Here is a 20859-nt window from a genome sequence, read left to right on the forward strand (position 1 = left end):
TCATCAAAACTAGGCAGGTCTTGCTGAGCAGCTACTGATTTAATAATTAAACAAGGTAGAGTTCAAGGCATGGCTTCAGATGAAAGATGAGACTGTCACTGAGAATTACTTTCTCTGTTTTGTTCTTTCAGGCTTTTTTTTTTCTTTTTTGTTGAGTCTTGTTTGGTTTTATTGCTGTTTATTGTAAGCAAACAATTGTATAGATTATTCAATTTATGTTTTTTGGTATCAGCAGGGATTTTCTTATGTGAAACTCACAGTTAAAACGTGTAAACACTAATGTTTAAAACAAATATTAAAACTTAGAAATTTAAAAATAATAACCAAATTATTAGATGCTTCAGGAAATATGAAGGCTATAAAATGATAGAGCTCTCTTGATATTAGGGTTTAGACACACTGAAAGTCTGTGGGTGGCTTAATTGAGATTTTAGGCTATATTATTAGAGTTCTTAACATTTTTCTGTACCATGGACCCTGCTGACAATCTGGTGAAGTCTATGGAGTCATTCTTAGAGTAATATTTTTAAATTTCATGAAGTATATAATTTTATAAAAAATTATATTGAGTTATAGTTATAAAAATATTAATGAATCAAAATTCTGATAAAGTGATATATATACTTCTAAATTAATGCAATAAATATTAAGATCTAGCAGTGGGCCTACTAGTAATTTTTGAATAATGATGAGTGTAAACAAAATTTGGTGATTACCTAACAGTGAAATGAACTATAAAAATATCTGTGATTTCTGTTAATCACTGGTATTGCTAATAGTCCCTTGGTTTGATAACTACATTTATCATTGAAGAGAAATGCTAAATTTCAGTTAGAGTAGTAAAAATAAAAATGAACTCTTTTATTTCCCCATTCAAATTTGCTGATACTCTGAATCCCATCCATTAACCTGATGGTTGGTTAAGGTAAGTTAAGAACGTTTACTGGAAGGAATATCAAAAGCCTTAGGTACCTGAATTATTTTGTTTTAACTGTTGTTAGCAGTGACATATTATAATTCATAGAGCAACTTATCAACTCACTGAGATAGCTAGACTTTGATTTTATTGTCTCTGTCAGCATTTCTTCAACCTCACAATGATTATAGTGAAGAAACCCCAATATAGCACTGATTCATCATTTTGAATAAAATGACTATTTAAAAAATAGACTTTATTTTTCAGAATAGTTTTAGATTTACAGAAAATTTAAGAAGCTAATACAGAGAGTTCTCATATAACCCACACCCAGTTTCTCTTATTATTAACATCTTACATTATTTTGGTACACTTGTCACAATAAATGAATCAATATTGATACATTATTATCAAAGTCCACAGTTTATTCAGAATTCCCTAATTTTTACCTAATATTCTTTTTCATTACCAGGGTCTCATCTAGGCCCAAACATTACATATAATTGTTGCGTCTCTTTAGGGTCCTCTTGGTTGTGACTATTTCTCAGACTTTCTTTGTTTTTCATGACCTTGACAGTTTTGAGGAATATAAATCAGGCATATTATATAATGCCCCTCTACTGGAATTTGTCTGATGTTTTTCTCATGATTTGACTGGGGTTATGGGTTGAGGGAGCAAGATCACAGAGGCAAATTGCTATTCTCATTATATCATAGTAAGAGTACATACTGTTAGCATGACTTATCACTATCCATATTAATCTTGATCACCTGGCCAAGGTAGTATTTGTTAGGTTTCTCCATTGTGATCACTTCCTACCTTTCCTTACTGTACTCCTTGGATGGAAGTTAATATATGCAGCTCACATTTAAGAAGTAAGGAATTTTACTCCCTGTCCTTGAGGGTGAAGAATCTATATAAATTATTTAGAATTTTTCTGCATGGGAGATTTATCTATTCGCTCTCATTTACTAATTTATTCAATCATTTATTTATATTTATATGAACACATGGATGTTTATTTTATACTTTGGGTTATAATCCAGTATTGCTTTATTTTATAGTTCAAAGTGTTCCAGCTTTGGCATTGGGAGCTCTTTGCTCCTCAAATGCTTTGGCATTTGTCTCCTGTGCTCCCTTGACATATCCCATCAGTGTGGACTATATGGAGAATGATATTGAAAACCAAGATATGTGTGCTATGTGTGCTTGTTGCAGAGTGTCATTCCTTTTGTGCTCTCTCAGTTGACATAGCAAGGAAATATATTCATATATGCTAACCTGTATATACAGTAAGTCCTCAATGTCATTGATAAGTTCTTGGAAACTGTGACTTTAAGTGAAGTGATATATAAGGAACTGATTTTTTTCCTCGTTAACTATGGAAATGATGTCATCTGAGGACTCGCTGTATGTGATTTCACTTAAAGTTTTATTCATGAATTATTAATATTTAAACTCTGTTACACTTGCTACTTAGGTCATACATTATATTTTTCCTTGTTTGATAAAAGTTTTAATTCCTATAATACTTATTTTGGTGGTAACAATAATATTTTTGTTTCTCAAAGTATATTCATTATATAATAATCCTAAAACCATTTTCTCTTTGCTCTTTTAAATTTTAGGGATCTTCAATATAAGATTATAGTCTTAAGGAAAATTGATTATGATTACTTACTTTATTTAACTTTTTTAACCAATCCATTCTATGCGGAAAGTGTCCTTTCAATAAATTGGTCAATTGACTATCTATATGAAAAAATGAATCTTGAACCTTCATATTATTTAATAATCCAATTTTGGGAACATCTTAAAATTTAAATGTATAGACAAAATAAAAACTTTATATAGGAAATCTTAGGGAGAATATCTTCTTGGCCTAGATGAGTTAAAGATTTTTTTTTTTTTCGGCATATTATGGGGGTACAGATTTTTTTTTTTTTATTTTATTTTATTTTTTTTTAATTATTTTTTTTTTTTGGCATATTATGGGGGTACAGATTTTAAGGTTTCAATAAATGCCCATTTCCCCCCCTCCCCCCAAAAGTCTGAGTCTCCATAATGACCATCCCCCAGATGGTGCACGTCTCACTCATTATGTATGTATATACCCGCCCCCCTCCCCCCTCCCACCTGCCCAATACCCTATGACTTAGTACATATGTATCCACTTAGGTGCTACTCAGTTAATACCAGTTTGCTGGAGAATATATCTGGTGCTTGTTTTTCCATTCTTGGGATACTTCACTTAGTAGTATGGGTTCCAGCTCTAACCAGGAAAATATAAGATGTGCTATATCACCGTTGTTTCTTAGAGCTGAATCGTACTCCATGGTATACATATACCACATTTTATTAATCCATTCTTGGATTGATGGGCACTTGGGCTGTTTCCACAGCCTTGCAATTATGAATTGTGCTGCTATAAACATTCGAGTGCAGGTGTCTTTTTTGTAGAGTGTCATTGGTTCTTTTGGGTAGATGCCCAGCAATGGGATTGCTGGATCAAATGGTAGATTCACTTGTATCGCTTTAAGGTATCTCCATATTGCTTTCCACAGAGGTTGAACTAGTTTGCAGTCCCACCAGCAGTGTAGGAGTGTTCCTCTCTCTCCGCATCCATGCCAGCATTTATTGTTTTGAGACTTTTTGATAAAGGCCATTCTAACTGGAGTTAAGTGATACCTCATTGTGGTTTTGATTTGCATTTCCCTGATGATTAGAGATGTTGAGCATTTCTTCATATGTTTGTTGGCCATTCTTCTGTCTTCTTTAGAAAAATTTCTGTTCAAGTCCTTTGCCCACTTTTTAATGGGGTTATTTGATTTTTTTCTTCCTGATTTTCGTGAGTTCTAAGTATATTCTAGTTATCAGTCCCTTATCGATGCATAGGATGCAAAAATTTTCTCCCATTCTGTAGGTTGTCTGTTTACTTTCATGACTATTTCTTTGGCTGTCCAGAAACTTTGTAGTTTGATCATGTCCCATTTATTTATTTTTTTTGCTGCTGTGATTGCCTTTGGGGACTTCTTCATAAACTCTTTGCCCAGGCCGACGTCTAGGAGAGTGTTTCCAACTTTTTCCTCTAGAGTTCTAATAGTTTCATACCTTAGGTTTAAGTCTGTTATCCAGCGTGAGTTGGTTTTTGTGAGAGGTGAAAGGTGTGGGTCCTGTTTTAGCCTTCTACAGGTGGCTATCCAGTTTTCCCAGCACCATTTATTGAAGAGGGATTCTTTTCCCCAGCGTATGTTTTTATCAAAGATTAGATAGCTATATGAGGATGGTTTTATATCAGGATTCTCACATCTGTTCCACTGGTCAATGTTCCTATTTTTGTGCCAATACCATATTGTTTTAATTACTACAGCTTTGTAGTATAGTTTGATATCTGGCATGTTAATGCCTCCCATTTTGTTTTTGTTGCCTAGAATTGCTCTTGATATTCGGGGTCTTCTTTGGTTCCATACAAAGCGTAAAATTATTTTTTCTATATCTGTGAAGAATGCTGATGGGATTTTAATAGGTATTGCATTGAATCTGTAGATCAGTTTGTGTAGTATAGACATTTTGATGATATTGAGTCTGCCGATCCATGAGCATGGTATGGATTTCCATCTGTTTATATCCTCTGCTATTTCCTTCCTCAGTGTTTCATAGTTCTCCCTGTAGAGGTCTTTTACGTCCTTGGTTAAATATATTCCTAGGTACTTTAATTTCTTTGTTGCTATTGTGAAGGGAATTGAATCTTTGATTTGGTTCTCAATTAGATTGTTGTTGGCGTATATGAATGCCTCTGATTTCTGTGTACTGATTTTGTATCCTGAGACTTTACTAAATTCATTGATCAGTTCCAGGAGTTTCTTGGTTGAATCCTTGGGGTTTTCTAGATACAATATCATATCATCAGCAAACAGTGAAAGTTTGATCTCTTCTGCCCCTATTTGGATACCTTTGATTCCATTTTCCTGTCTGATTGCTGTAGCCAAGACTACCAGCACTATGTTGAACAGAAGTGGAGATAGTGGGCAGCCTTGTCTGGTTCCAGTTCTAAGTGGGAATGATTTCAATTTTTCCCCATTCAGTATGTTGGCTATGGGTCTGTCATATATGGCTTGTATCATTTTTAGGTATGTCCCTTCTATGCCTATTTTCTTAAGTGTTCGTATCATGAAAGGGTGTTGAATTTTGTCAAAAGCTTTTTCTGCATCTATTGAAAGGATCATGTGGTCTTTTTTTTTGCTTCTGTTTATGTGGTGAATTGCATTTATAGATTTACGTATGTTGAACCATCCCTGCATCCCTGGGATGAAGCCCACTTGGTCGTGGTGGATTATTTTTTTGATAAGTGTCTGGATTTGGTTAGCTAAGATTTTGTTGAAAATTTTTGCATCTATATTCATTAGGGATATTGGTCTGTAGTTTTCTTTTTTTGTTGCATCCTTTCCTGGTTTGGGTATCAGAGTAATATTCGCTTCATAAAAGGTGTCAGGGAGGTTTCCGTTCTTCTCGATGTTGTGGAATAGTTTCTGCAAGATAGGTACTAGTTCTTCTTTGTAAGTGTGGTAAAATTCGGGTGTGAAGCCATCTGGACCGGGACTTTTCTTTTTAGGGAGATTTTTAATTGCTGTTTCTATTTCAGCTGTTGAGATTGGTCTGTTCAGGGAATCTATTTCTTCCTGGTTGAGCCTAGGGAGGCTGTGTGTTTCTAGAAATTTGTCCATTTCCTCCACATTTTCCAGTTTGTGTGCATAAAGATTTTTGTAGTATTCATAAATTGTATCTTGTATCTCTTTGGGATCAGTTGTGATATCTCCTTTTTTGTTCCTGATGGAGCTTATTAGAGATTTCTCTTTTCTGCTTTTCGTTAGCTTAGCCAATGGTGTGTCAATTTTGTTTATTTTTTCAAAGAACCAACTTTTTGTTTTATTAATCTCCTGAATAGCTTCCCTGTTTTCAATTTCGTTTAGTTCTGATTTGATCTTGTTGATTTCACTTCTTCTGCTGGGTTTGGGTTGGTCTGTTCTTCTTTTTCCAGCTCTTTGAGTCATTTCATTAGATTGTCTATTTGTGATCTTCTTGACTTTTGGTTATAGGCGTTTATGGAGATAAACTTTCCTCTCAGAACTGCTTTAGCTGTGTCCCAGAGGAGTTGATAACTTGTCTCTCCATTGTCGTTTTCTTCATAGAAGTTTTTTATTTCCGTCTTGATTTCTTCATTTACGAAGTAATCATTTAGTAGGAGGTTGTTTAATTTTCACGTTTTTGTGTAGAAATGTGAGTTTCTGTTAGAGTTGATTTCTAGTTTTATTCCACTGTGATCTGAGAAGGTACATGGTATGATTTCTATTTTTTTAAATTTCTTGAGATTTTCTTTGTGTCCTAGGATATGGTCAATCTTAGAGAATGTCCCGTGAGCTGATGAGAAGAATGTATATTCAGTGGATTTTGGGTAGAATGTTCTGTAAATGTCTGTCAGACCCAATTGTTCTAGAGTTTTGTTTAAGTCCATTATTTCTTTATTAATTTTCTGTTTGGAGGATCTGTCTCGTGCCGTCAGTGGGGTGTTGAAATCTCCAGTGATTATGGAGCTGCTATTAATCCATTTGCTTAGCTCCAGTAAGGTTTGCTTTATGAATCTGGGTGCACCTAAGTTGGGTGCATATATATTTAAAATTGTTATCTCTTCTTGATGAACTGTGCCCTTCACCATTATATAATGACCCTCTTTGTCTTTCACTACTTTTGTTAGTTTAAAAACTAAATCGTCTGAAATTAGAACTGCCACACTAGCCTTCTTTTGGCTTCTATTTGCTTGGAATATTGATCTCCACCCTTTTATTTTTAGTCTATATGCATCCTTGCAGGTTAGATGTGTTTCCTGAAGACAGCATATACTTGGCCTGTATTTTCTTATCCATTCAGCCAGCCTATGTCTCTTGAGTGGAGAGTTTAAGCCATTCACATTTATTGAGAGAACTGATAGGTAAGGTAGATTACTGTTCATTCTGTTGGGTTGGATGTTATTGCTATGAGTTCTGTCTTGAGCCATTGTAATATCTGGCCTTTAATATCTTTGGGTTTTGGTTGTTTTTATATTCGTGGGTTATTATTATGATGTTCCGTACGTAACGCTGTTTTAAGTACTTCTTGTAGGGTTGGTCTTGTCTTGGTGAATTCTCTGAGCCTGTGCTTGTCTGAGAATGTTTTTATTTATCCTTCATATACGAAGCTTAGTTTTGCAGGGAATAATATTCTAGGCTGGGCATTGTTTTGTTTCAAAAGAGTGAGAATGGGGCCCCAGTCTCTCCTTGCTTGTAAGGTCTCATTAGAGAAGTCTGATGTTATTCGAATTGGCTTTCCCTTGTATGTTACTTGCTTCTTTTGTCTTACAGCTCTTAGAAGGGCCTCTCTGGTTGATACTTTGGTCAATCTGATGACTGCATGTCGTGACATCTTCCTGTTTGCATTGAATCTCCCAGGGGTCCTCTGAGCTTCTTGAACTTGTATATCAAGATTTTGAGCAAGGCCTGGGAAATTTTCCTCTATTATATCTTCAAACAGCTTGTCCAACCCTTGAGTGTTGTCTTCTTCCCCTTCTTGTAAGCCTATAACCCTCACATTAGGTTTCTTCACATAATCCCACAGCTCTTGTAGGCTTTGCTCTTTTCTCTTGTTTCTCTGCTCTATTTCTGTGACTGATTTATTTAATTGGAGGGTGTTATCTTCAAGCTCTGAGATTCTTTCTTCTGCTTCATCTACCCTGTTCTTGAGACTTTCCACTGTATTTTGTAGTTCCTTGAATTGATTCTTCATTTCCAGGAGTTCGGTTACACTTTTCTTCATTGTGTCTATTTCTTTTCCCATATCCTGGAGGCTTTTTGTGGTTTCTTTATGTTGGTTATTGAGTTGTTGTTTCAGCTTGGTGAGTGTTCTTATGATCCACATACGAAATTCCTCTTCTGTCATATTGGTTTCCTGATTTTGGTTGGTGTCCATTTCTAGGGGGCTGGTGCTCCTCTTTGGGGGTGTGTTTTCTGTTTGGTTCTTCATATTTCCTGAGTTCGTTCGCTGATTTCTTCCCATGTCGATCAGTTGTTGTTTCTTTCCTTAAGTTATTGTTTGGATATTCACACACCTTGTTTAGTTTCTGAGGCGTTGGGTGGTGTCTGTGGATGAAATTGAACCACTCCCTGTATATTGAGTCAGTAGGTGCCGTGAAAAGGCTGTGCAGGATGCTGTCCCTGTCAGTAGGTGGCGTTTGCTTGGATGAACAGGCTATGCTGTGGATTTTGTGTAAGCCTGCCCTCAGGCCATTAGCAGGGGTCAAAGTTCTGTTTCCACTTCCAGGGAAAGCTGTCAGGGCAGGGCTGGAATGGTCCTGCTCAGCCAGAAAGTCTGGGTGTGGGGGCGGGGCTGTCTGAGACCGGCAGTCTGGAGCGGGCCTCGCTTCTTTCCACCCTCCCCAAGTCCGCAGCTACTCCTGGGCCTCTGCCAGCAGGCCAGACCACAAGCCACCAGGCCTCCCGGGACTGTGATGTCGGCGGGGGGGTTCCCTGCACAGGAACGCCACCTGGGTTGGGCGCATGGCCTCCTCCTGGGAGGAGGGTTGCCCTCTAGGACGCCGATCCGCCCCTGGAGGCACACACACCTCAGTAGGCTGTTCACGTATAACCTTTCTGTGCCCTGGGCAATGCTAGCCCTCGGTGCAGGGGATCTGGTCTGCAGGTCCGACCTCTGGGTCCCAGAGTTCAAACTGTATCCCCACCAGGGAGAGGATATCCGGTCCCAATTCACCCACAGGGAGCCCAAGCTGGGTCTGTGTCTCTCAGCCTCTGAGTCGGCACCGTTCTCCTGGGTACTCAGTGCCAGCAGCACCTGGGAGGGCGGGCGGGTAGGGAGCTCATAGTCTGAGTTCCCCTGAGTCAGCTGTACGGTCCCAAGAGGGAAGGTCCCGTTCCCAGGAGGTGCCTCCGGCTGGTGACTGTATTGTCTCTCTGGGCAGCCGCGGGTAGGGTCGGCGGAGGGGAGGAGGAGGCAATATGGCGCCTGCCGCGCGGCTCGGGTCTGTGCACACAGAGGTGCCCGGAGGAAGTTGGGAACCTGGTGCCACGTCTGCTACAGGCTCACCGCTGGCTGGCGGCGGCGGCGGTCTCTGGGCTGGTGTCCACAGGTCTCTCCACCCGCTGGGGAGCCCACCAGCAGTCCCAAATGCAGGGGAGGGGAAACAGCAAATCCACCTACCCTTGCCGCTGGTCTCCGGGCTGCTCTGGTGGTCTCAGCCTCCAGTTCTCCTCCGCAGCCTCCTCCCGTGGAGTCTCCCGGGGTCTCAGGTACCCCTCCTTCCGGCCCTTGTCCGCTGTATGCTCGTCTTCTTGCTTCTTTCCTCTAATTTCTGCTAGAATCTGTCTTTTCTGCAGAGAGACTCTGTTTGGCGGTGTTATTCGTCCGCCATCTTGCTCCGCCTCCCCAGTTTAAGATTTTTTAAAAAGGAAATAAAAATGTTTTCCATACAGGAAAATACTGATAAGAGAATATACTAAAATTGTGCTTTTTGTTCACCAAATGATATCATTAAGAAAGAGAAAAGGCAATTAAGAGTGGAAGAAGATATTTGCAATTCCTGTATCTAATAAAGTCCTTGCATTTTAAATATATAAAGGATTCCTACAAATCACCAAGGAAAAGAAAAGCAATCCAATAAAAAAAAAGGGTAGTAGATTTGGGTAGGTACCACACAAAATAAGAGATCCAAATGATTAATAAACACTTGAAAAGGTGCTCAAAACATTAATTCTAAGGGAAATGTAAATAAACCAATTCAATTTCTCTTTACACCTACAAGAAGGGTTAAATTTAACAAAAACAAAATCACAGTACCAAGTTTTGGCAAAGATGCAGAATAGTCAGAAGTCTCATACACTGCTATAGGGAGTTTACATTTTTATATTCAGTTTGAAAAACTCTTTGTTAGTAACTACTAAAGCTTACCATAGGTGTATCTTATGACTCAGTAATACATAACCAAAAAGAAATCTATACCATTAAACATGTATGACAGTGTTCATAGTATACCAAGATTATTTTCTATAATCAAAAACTGAAAACATCCCATTAATTGAATGGATAAATTATTTTAGACATATTAATTCCATTTATAGAAAGTTTGGAAAAAAGCAAAATTTGTTTGTTGTGATAGAAGTCAGAGTAGTGTTTACCTTTGGGTAGAAAGTGACTAATAAGGCTTCAGAGGGGCTGGTAATGTTGACATCATCTAGTAGTTCATGGGTATTTTCAATTTGTGAAAAAAATTATCAAAATATGCACTTAAGATTTGTGCATTTTTTGTGTATATGTCATATTTTCATAAGAAGTTTATGAAATAAGAAATTTTGTTGCTTTTATTGCCATAGGAGTGATCTATAAGAGAAGTTTAGACTCTAAATATTAATAGTTGCCTAATACTAACCTTTTTAATTTTTGACTCCTACAGAATTTCAAACTAAGTTTATATGTAAACCTCCAACATTTATATCTCCATTTCTGATTTCTTATACTATCCATGTTGTTGCATAACTGTTTCAGGTGTGTTGCATAACTGAAAACCCATAGGATATATTAGATTTCTTGAGACTTGACTTGTTGAAAATCATGTCTATGATATTTCATACCAAAATAATACTCTTTCCCAAATTTTCTTTTAATTTCCCATTATCATCATTGTTCTCTTGGTGTATTAGATTTTGAACCTGAAAGATTTATGATTTTTGCCACTTCTCATCTCCCTCATTTAGGATTCTACCAAATCATTCAGTTTACTTCTCTGAAAATTTTCTTGGATCTGCTTTCTTCCCTTCTGTTTCCACAGCTACCAGTTGAGGTCAGGCCATTGTTGCCTCATTCCTGGACTCTTTCAGTAACCTGCCACTTGCTCTCTCTGTCTCTTCTTGCTCCATCTCTGACAAATGCAGTTTTTCCCATTTTCTAATGATCCAGAATTTGAATTCCTAATCTAATGCCTATTAAAACTTCTGATTGCAAGTCATATCACTTCAAGAAGACTAACGTTGTACTCCAAGTGATACCTTTGAGTTCCCAATATGGGAAGATATCCTGTGTACCTAAGGTAATCTGTTTATCATTTCCTGTACAGTAATTTATTTCTTCCCTGCTCCTATTGTTATATATCACTGAATTCCCCTTCTACACTGTCTGTTACAGACTGAGAAATATCAGCATCTTTTTTCTTGAACAATTTTTTATCCCATTTTGAGGCCTCCACTATTTTGTTTCCCTTATCTCTTTGTATTCTGTTTAAAAAAGATTATTTTGTTGTTGTCCTTCAGGTACTTTGTATGCATCTATGGGCTTTCCCTTGACATTACAAGTTTTAAATTTCTTTTATTTACTTTGTGCCTAGAATTGTGTGTAAAGCAGTGAGTATTAAAAAACGCTTTAAAAATAAATCATAAAATGAATAACTGATATCACATATTTTGCTTTTTCAATCACAAAGTTGGTAACAGTATTTGCAGTAGTATTTGTCCAATAAATATAGCTCTTAGCACAGAAGTTACTTTTTCATTTCATATAATACTTATTTGCATATGAGAAAGCATGCCACCTTCTAACAAGAACTAAGCCTTGGTAGGTGCTTAGTGCTTGAAGAATTAGTATGAGAATCTTCTTTTCTCTGTTTCACTTGCTTATATTTTACCTATTTTTTTTCTGGTGTTATTCTCACCCCTCTTTTATCTTGTCCTTTTAGCATTATTGACTGCTTGATTTTCCTACTTCTGAATGCTTTTCTTGACTTCCAATTTTTGTTTTCCCTCTGGTGACTGTTATATTTGGCACAGCTTTGTAATCTTGTGTCTGTCCATTTGGTGGGCTTCATATACAATATTCAATCATATGTATGTATTATATAAACCCTTTATTATACATGTGGGTGTTCTTTGAGTTATTTGCTACAGGAGGCTCAGCAGAAATAGTTTTTAACAAACTGGTATAATTTGGTCTTAGGTATGTTGCAATTATCATGGACATAATATGTAAAATTCATTTTGAAAAGTAGTGTCAACCTGAAGGAATATGTTGAGTAGTGTGCCAGAAGGATGCTTCTGGGGCCTGTTGATTTTATTTCCATTATTGATTAAGTAATTGGGAATGTACTTGTCATACTTGTATGGTGCTAGAGTAAGAATTGTTGTTGTTATAAAAAAATAAGCATAATCTTGTAGAATTAGAAAAATCATTCTATGAAAGTCATGATAATATCCAGATGGACAGTTTAGTTTGTTCACATATGGGAAAGGCTATACATAAATTTCATAGAAAAAGATTTAATTGTTAGTTAGCATTGTAGATAGTTATTCAATGTAGTTTGAAATGCAAGAGCCAGAAGATAATCATATAATACCCCAGTGACATTACCATTACCAGAGGCGGAAGGAGAGAGAAAGGTGGCGGGGTGGGGGTGGGGGAGAGGAGAGAGAGACATGGACAGATACAACTAGAGAATTCTAGTGGAAAACACACAACAAAGAAAAAAAGAAAGAAAGAAAGAAGGAAGGGAGGGAGGGAGGAAGGGAGGGAAAGAGACCAGAAAAATATAGGTGTTAGAGATCTGGTTACTTAGAGTGGCCTATGGAAGGCTTTCTTCATAAGAAGACATTTAGGCAGAGAACTGAAAAAAATGGGCTACTGAGCTGTGCAGGCTACCTGGAGGAAGAGTGCTATAGGCAGAAGAAACAGTAAATGCAAAAGTTTTGAGGCTAGCTTGATGACTTTGAAAAACAGCTGGAAGGCTGGAGTGTAGTAAATGAGAGGGGAGAGTGATAGGAGATGAGATCAGAGAGGCTGTGATAATCACACCTTACTTTGAGTATGAAAGAAAACCATTGGAGAGTTTTGGCAAGAGAATGACATGTTTTATTAATGCTTTAAATGGATAATTTCCTTGAACTTTAATAATTTTATCATATACCTTGGAATTCTTCATTCTGTGTTATTTTTATAGTGTACTCTTTGTATTTACACATTCTTTTCTTGTAAAGTTTTCTTGTATTATGTCATCTAATATATTTTCCTATTTTACCATTTGTGTTTTTCGGGTATACCAATTATGTAAATGTTGGATCTTTCTTTTCTCTTTTCTATATTGACTGCTCTATGAATTTTGGCTTATTTCAGTTTTAATTTTGTTTGCTTTCTACTGGCTTTTTCTTCATGTTTATTACTGTGTCCCTTCTTAGACATTCTTTTTGTAGCTATTTTCACTGTAACCTTCCTTTTCATGATGCTTTTTCACTCTTCCCCTTTTACTTGAGACCAGCGTGTTCATGATTTATTGGTTTTTTTTTGTATCTCAACATAGTTTACCTGAGATCATACAAGTTTTTTTTGGCCTAATTTTTTTTTTTTAATAGAGGTGAGGTTTAACATTTTATAGATATGTAATCTTTTGCAAATTATAAAAAGTACTTTGGATGCATTTAGTGTTGATTTTATTCTGTCTTATATAAGTGATTTTCTTTTTCTTCATGAATGTTCTTCATTTGCCTTTTGTTTTTTCTGCCTTTCCTCTCATTTCCTTACCACTTATTTGTATAGATGCTGGTGGTCCATTTTTGATGATTTCTCATCTTTAAATATACACATTTCTTCCTTGGCCAGCTACTTGAAGAATTGTTTCTGGATATGTAGGGCCATGGTCATGCTTCATAGTAGAAGGAGTTTCTTAGTATACAGAGGTACATGAGAGTGAATTATTTAGCATTTATTACTCTGTGGCCTACTGCAAGGCTTCTCATAATGTTTCTTTCCCTTAATCCATCTTATCTATAGATTACTTTCTGTAAAAATGGTTGTGTGATTTTTCATTCAACACAGTCTTTCCTGCTTCTTTTTTATACTAGATTGTGTTGAAAGAAGCTATAATCACAACCTACGCAACTGTTATCATTGAACCAAACAAGATTATTTGAATGCTACTTAGTTTGGATAACTGTGTTCCGATGATGTTTTCTAAGATCTCCAGCTATGAGTCATCTTCTCTTGGACTATTCCTGCTCTTATATTTGTCTTCATTTAATTTTGCAGGGCTTCTCATATATTTTGAGCCAGAATGAAATATGCATCATATGTCTTATTTTATTATCTGGGCCATCTGCATGTATGTTTCTATTTTCTCTTTATTCTATTTCTTGGTATGCCTATTATTTTCAGGTTGATTGCCAGACATGGTGTATGGAAAGTAATAAAGGCTTTGTATGACATTACTTCTTTCAGATTGCCTCTGCCCTAACCTCTGAGAGGCAGCAAGTATGGAGACAGATTATATGATCCATTCAGGGACTGAATTGACCCAAGGATGGGCTGCAGTCTTTGTAATCTTTGGTCTCCTTTTGACTAACCTCCACTCCTAGGGGTACCCCTCAACATAAGTCCAAGCTGAAAGCCTTGATGTTACTAGGGTTCCCTCTCCTTGGATAACCTACAATTTTTACTCCTCAGAACGGTAATACTGCTAAAAATTCTGGTGTGCTTTTCAGGGTTTTTTGCCTTGGTTTCTTGGCTTACTCACCTGTGAATATTAAGATTTAAAAAATTCCTTGAGGAGAAAACTGCTAATATGGTGCCTACTTCTCTGTGAATCCCTTTTCTCAGGCATCTTGGTTCCTCAAGTCCTGGGTGCCTTGCCCACATTTTGCTTTGATTTCCATCCTTATCCTCCAACATTGGAAAATACCTTTATGGTAAAAGCAATTTGCAGAATGTTGACTCATCTTTCTGAGATTTCTTCCTCTGGCCTCCTTACATCCAGGCTGCCTTGGAAATCCTCTAATGCCATCCTGCTAGGTTTTTTTTTTGTTGTTGTTTTTTTGGATATCTTTCTGGGTTTTTCAGTTATTCTCAGTGGGAGTGTGATGGTTATCTTAAAAGGTGTATAACAGGATAATTGACCAGAACTTCATACTAATCTTTCCTAATTACTCACACTTACTACAGGTTTAATTTTTAAAATGAAAATCAATTGTCGCTTCAACTGATGCTTGCTTACTCTAATTTTAGATAAAATGCTAAAGATTATAAATACCTTTATCTTTTATTTATTTATTTTTATTTTTATTTCAGGATATTATGAGGGTATAAACATTTTGGTTACATTTTATCTTTATCCCTTTTTAAAATTTAAGTCCCACAAAGGTAAAAAATTTTAAATCACTTAAATATTAAATAATAGAGAAATGCTTTAATTGATTGACAATTTTTAAATACTGTGGAAAACTGGAGAAGTACTTTTCGTAAAATGGTAAAGACATCAGAAAATGAAATGAATGAAAATCTTATGCACTAACACTGCAGCTATCTAATAAAATATTCGTGTATACTTATATAATAATAAGTATATCACTTAATTGATAAACCCCTGTGCTAATACCCTTGTGTTACTTTCTTTTTAAAAATATTATTACATTGCTTTTATAATTTTAAAAGTTTCTAAAACTACAAATAAAGAGCAAAGAACTCTGGTAAGTGCTCACCTAACTAATCTACTGAGAAAGGGATATAAAGAGAATGTAACCTTCCTGAGGGCAGGGACTTTGCCTGTCTTATTTACTGCTGTGTATCTACATCCTATAATAGTACCAGACTCAGTAAACATTTATTAAATGAAAGAATGGCTAAAACAAGATAACCATGATATTCTTAGTTTTGTGGTACTAAGCATTATTTTTAAGACTTGGTTAATTTAGAAGTTAATTTAATTTTTACTACTATGGTTCATGATACATTTGTTTTCTTTCTTCTTATAGGCTATATATTTTCTTCAGGTTCCTTAGTGATATGAAAGTGTTATAAAGTTAGTCAGAGGCTTCTAAAACCTATTCAATAACCCATTCTTTTAGAACCACATGGTCAAAGAGCTGGAAGGTCGTGTGCAGCAGCTAACTGGAGAAGCAGAGAACAGTCATTTACAGAGGCAGAAATTAATTCAAGAAAAATCGGAACTTGAAAGATGTTACCAGATAACATGTAGTGAATTACAAGAAGTAAAGGCAAGGTAATGTCTGAAATCTGATGTCTATCAGGCATAGCTATAAAGTGCTGATATCAACTCTATAAATTATTAGCCAAAATTATCTTGTGCATTTAACCTTGAGAAGTTTTGAACCTAAATACCACTGTTTATTTTTTAAAGTCCCTTGTAACATTAGTATAATGCTTAGAAGCAGCTGATAAAAATGTTGATACTTATTTGATATATTGAATGATAATATATTTGGATTTAGTTGGTTAAAAAATTCCATTTTAGAGATTGGTTCTAAATATATTGGAAGTCTATTTTATCCTCTTATTGCTTTTAGGCGCAATGCACTGCATAAAGAGAAAGATCATCTTGTAAATGATTATGAGCAAAACATGAAACTATTGCAAACCAAATATGATGCTGATATCAAACTTCTAAAACAAGAACATGCTCTTTCGGCTTCTAAGGTATTGTGTGTGTTGATAGATACATCCACCCAATGTAGTACTTTACTTGCTTATAAGTCATGGATAGCCATGTAGAGATTATTTGACATTTGAAATTAGTCTGTCCTTCACTTTATCTTTAAAATAACAGAAATTTCAAGAATTTTTATTGACATTTAAAATGTTGAAAATGCCAAATGTCTAATGGGTGGTACAACATAAATTTTTTTTTTTTTTTTTTTTTTTGAGACAGAGTCTCACTTTGTTGCCCAGGCTAGAGTGAGTGCCGTGGCGTCAGCCTGGCTCACAGCAACCTCAATCTCCGGGCCTTAGCGATCCTACTGCCTCAGCCTCCCGAGTAGCTGGGACTACAGGCATGCGCCACCATGCCCGGCTAATTTTTTGTATATATATATTTTTAGTTGGTCAATTAATTTATTTCTATTTTTGGTAGAGACGGGGTCTCGCTCAGGCTGGTTTCGAACTCCTGACCTTGAGCAATCCGCCCGACTCGGCCTCCCAAAGTGCTAGGATTACAGGCGTGAGCCACCACGCCCGGCCTAACATAAATATTTAATAAACTGAATTATGCTATAAGTTAACCTTTTAAGTACCAAAGTTTTTAAAGAAGGAAACACATAAATCCTAAGAAGAAATGCTTAGTTGTGTTAATAATACATTTTTCAGAGTAACTATAATATATATATCATTATTATTATTACTATTATTTTGAGATCTTGGGTTCTTCTTTAGTTTTATAATTAAAATTTGAAAAGACTTCTATAAACCTATTATTTTATATTGGTGTTACATTTCATAACATTAAATACTATACAGCATTTAATTTTTATTTTTACTTTAAAGGATATTTATACTGTCTTTTAAAAACATTTTCTACTCAGATTTACAGGCAATTTTAATTCTGATTGAACTTTTAGGAGAAAAAAAGTATATTTTTTTCAACCAGAAGTTATAAGATTGTACAAAAATCAATATTCTGCTTTTTATTCTTCTTCTTAAAATCCTTGTAGTCATCTGGTATGATTGAGGAATTAGAACAGAACATCTGTCAATTAAAACAGCAGTTACAGGAATCAGAACTTCAAAGAAAGCAACAACTAAGGGTGAGTCTTATATTTCTACACAGAACAATGGCCAAACACACCTTTCCTTTTCTTGATTTATATGTATACATGAGAGTCAATTAAAAAAAATACTCTCAGAAATGGAAATAGCCTTTTGTATAATTTTTTGTTTAAAAAATTTTTAACAAAGGCAGATGCTAATAAGATGTAGAGAATAAAGGACAATAATTTTAATTTGAATGATCTCTTTTTTGAGATTAGTTTCAAAAATAAACCTATTTAAGTATATTATTATTTTAGAATAATTTCCTCTTTTTAAATTATCTACAAATAATGTCTCTCTCTCTCTCTCTCTCTCTCACACACACACACACACACACACACACCTTTTAGATCTTTCCTTTTCTCTCATAATCAAAAAGTATCAAAAGTACCAAGGACTGGTATAACTTCCAATCTATCATCTCCATATTGACTCAGTTGGTCATTTTAAAAGTAATATCCTAATCCAAAGGAGCAGAAAGGGTTTCTAACACTGCAACATAGGTACTTTTGGGAATAGTAAGATCTTTAGATAACTAGGGTTTTATGCCCTATAATATGAAGCTACTCCTATTTCTAATTGTAGCTTGGAAAATGGGGCAGGTAGGGTTCTCTTAATGATATGCAAAACTCTGAAATAAAGTTTGACATCAAGTAGATTCATTGATTTCATTAGATTACTAATTTTATTTTCAGTAGCAATTTTAGCTATAATAAAAATAAATATTTATCATTTACAGGATCAAGAAAATAAGTCTCAAATGGAGAAAAGTAATTTAAAACGCACCTATGAAAAAAAGGTAATATGTTTCGTTGGAAGCTATAAAACATTTAAAATAGAAAATGAGGCATTAATGACTGCTGATTTTTATAAAAAAGCCAAACATTCTCACCCTTAAAGAATAATTTGTTTCTAAGTTAACTTTAGCTAGCCAGTGATTAAATTTTGCTTCTTTATCTATGTTTATAAACTTCTTCAGTTCAATTAATTATATCAACATTGAAATACTACTTGCATGTTATATTTAATTAGTGAAGAGTATAGTCGGCCCTCCATAACTGTGGGTTCTGCATCCATGAATTCAATCAACTGTGGATTGAAAATATTCACAAAGAAAAATTACACAAAGTTCCAAAAAGCAAAACTTGAATTTGCCACACAGATGCTACTTTGAATCCATACAAATGAAGTGATGTATAGGCATTGTATTAGGTATTACAAGTAATTTAGAGATGATATGAAGTATGGGAGGATGCGTGTAGGTTACATGCAAATACTGTGCTATTTTATATCAGGGACTTGAGTATCCTCAGATGTTGGTATCCTCAAGGGTCCTGGAACCAATCCCTATGGTTATGGTGGGATGATTGTATTATTATCTTAACTTTTTGTAATAATACTTTCAAATTATATTGTCTTTTAATTAGTTTATGATACAATCAGTATCATATAAAGTGTATGCTTTTCTCATTTGTGGAATGAGGACTTTAAATATTTAACCAAAGAACATAGAACAATGAAAAAATGAGAACTATTCAAAAATGATTAATAATTGTTTCTTGTTTATAATACTATTTCTACCAACATATGTTGTCATCCCTGTTATCAGTAAGAACTGGGGGCTTATTGGCACATTTAATACCAGAGGCAGCAAAGTACAGAGTTCTATAGATTTGTAACTATGAAACTTCAATTTTGAAATTGTTGTTTACTATAAGAAAGTGAAAGACTAGTTGAAATAGCAAGGGTGTTGCTGCTTCTATAATTATTTGCTATTCTAATATTTACCAAATTAATCTACTTGTAACATATATATATAATATATATATATTTCCATTATATATATAATGGAAAACGAGAAAAAGGTTAACCTTTCAACTAATTAAGATACATACAAATTAAAATTAAACATGGATGGGGGCGGAGCAAGATGGCGGACAAGTAACACCGCCAGACAGAGGGTCTCTGCAGAAAAGACCGATTCTAGCAGAAACTAGAGGAAAGAAGCAAGAAGACGAGCATACAGCGGACAAGGGCCGGAAGGAGGGGTACCTGAGACCCCGGGAGACTCCACGGGAGGAGGCTGCGGAGGGGAACTGCAGGCTGAGACCACCGGAGCAGCCCGGAGACCAGCGGCAAGGGTAGGTGGATTTGCTGTTTCCCCTCCCCTGCATTCGGGACTGCTGGTGGGCTTCCCAGCGGGTGGAGAGACCTGCGGACATCAGCCCAGAGACTGCCACCGCCTGCCAACGGTGAGCCTGTAGCAGACGTGGCACCAGGTTCCCAACTTCCTCCGGGCACCTCCGTGTGCACGGAGAGCCGCGCGGCAGGCGCCATATTGCCTCCTCCTCCCCTCCGCCGACCCTACCCGCGGCTGCCCAGAGAGACAATACAGCCACCAGCCGGAGGCACCTCCAGGGAACGGGACCTTCCCGTTTGGGACCCCGCCCGCCCTCCCAGGTGCTGCTGGCACTGTGTTCCCAGGAAAACGGTGCCGACTCAGAGGCTGAGAGACATAGACCCAGCTTGGGCTCCCTGTGGGTGAATTAGGACCGGAAATCCTCTCCCTGGTGGGAATACAGTTTGAACTCTGGGACCCAGAGGTCGGACCTGCAGACCAGATCCCCTGCACCAAGGGCTAGCATTGCCCGGGGCACAGAAGGATTATACGTGAACGGCCTACTGAGGTCTGTGTGCCTCCAGGGGCGGATCGGCGTCCTAGAGGGCAACCCTCCTCCCAGGAGGAGGCCGTGCGCCCAACCCAGGTGGCGTTCCTGTGCAGGGAACCTCCCCGCCGGCATCACAGTCCGGGGAGGCCTGGTGGCTTGTGGTCTGGCCTGCTGGCAGAGGCCCAGGAGTAGCTGCGGAGTTGGGGAGGGTGGAAAGAAGCGAGGCCTGCTGCAGACTGTGGGTCTCAGACAGCCCCACCCCCACACCCAGACTTTCTGGCTGAGAGGGACCATTCCAGCCCCGCCCTGACAGCAGAGAACAGAACTTTGACCCCTGCTAACGGCCTGAGGGCAGGCTTACCCAACCCAGCTCCGCCCAGAACGAGAGCTGATAACAGGACTCAAAATCAACACCATAGCCCGTTCCTCCAAGCAAACGCCACCTACTGACAGGGACGGCATCTTGCACAGCCTTTCCACGGCACCCACTGACTCAATATACAGGGAGTGGTCCAATTTCACCCACAGGCACCACCTAACGCCTCAGAAACTAAACAAGGTGTGTGAATACCCAAACAATAACCTAAGGAAAGAAACAACAACCGATCGACATGGGAAGAAATCAGCGAAAGAACTCAGGAAATATGAAGAACCAAACGGAA

At 37.0% G+C, this 20859-nt stretch overlaps 1 protein-coding gene across 3 annotated transcripts in view; it reads left to right on the plus strand.

Moving 5' to 3' along the window:
• CEP112 (centrosomal protein 112) overlaps positions 1–20859 on the plus strand; it is a 430862-nt gene that overhangs the window by 104147 nt on the left and 305856 nt on the right. For all 3 annotated transcript variants that reach the window (XM_075994691.1, XM_075994693.1, XM_012747355.2), the window contains 4 exons: positions 15833–15987; positions 16292–16421; positions 17432–17524; positions 18268–18327. In XM_075994691.1, coding sequence (XP_075850806.1) covers positions 15833–15987; positions 16292–16421; positions 17432–17524; positions 18268–18327 — 438 coding nt within the window. The remainder of the gene's footprint in view (positions 1–15832; positions 15988–16291; positions 16422–17431; positions 17525–18267; positions 18328–20859) is intronic.

The sequence above is a fragment of the Microcebus murinus genome, chromosome 18, assembly GCF_040939455.1.
Source record: "Microcebus murinus isolate Inina chromosome 18, M.murinus_Inina_mat1.0, whole genome shotgun sequence".
NCBI classification, from domain to species: domain Eukaryota; kingdom Metazoa; phylum Chordata; class Mammalia; order Primates; family Cheirogaleidae; genus Microcebus; species Microcebus murinus.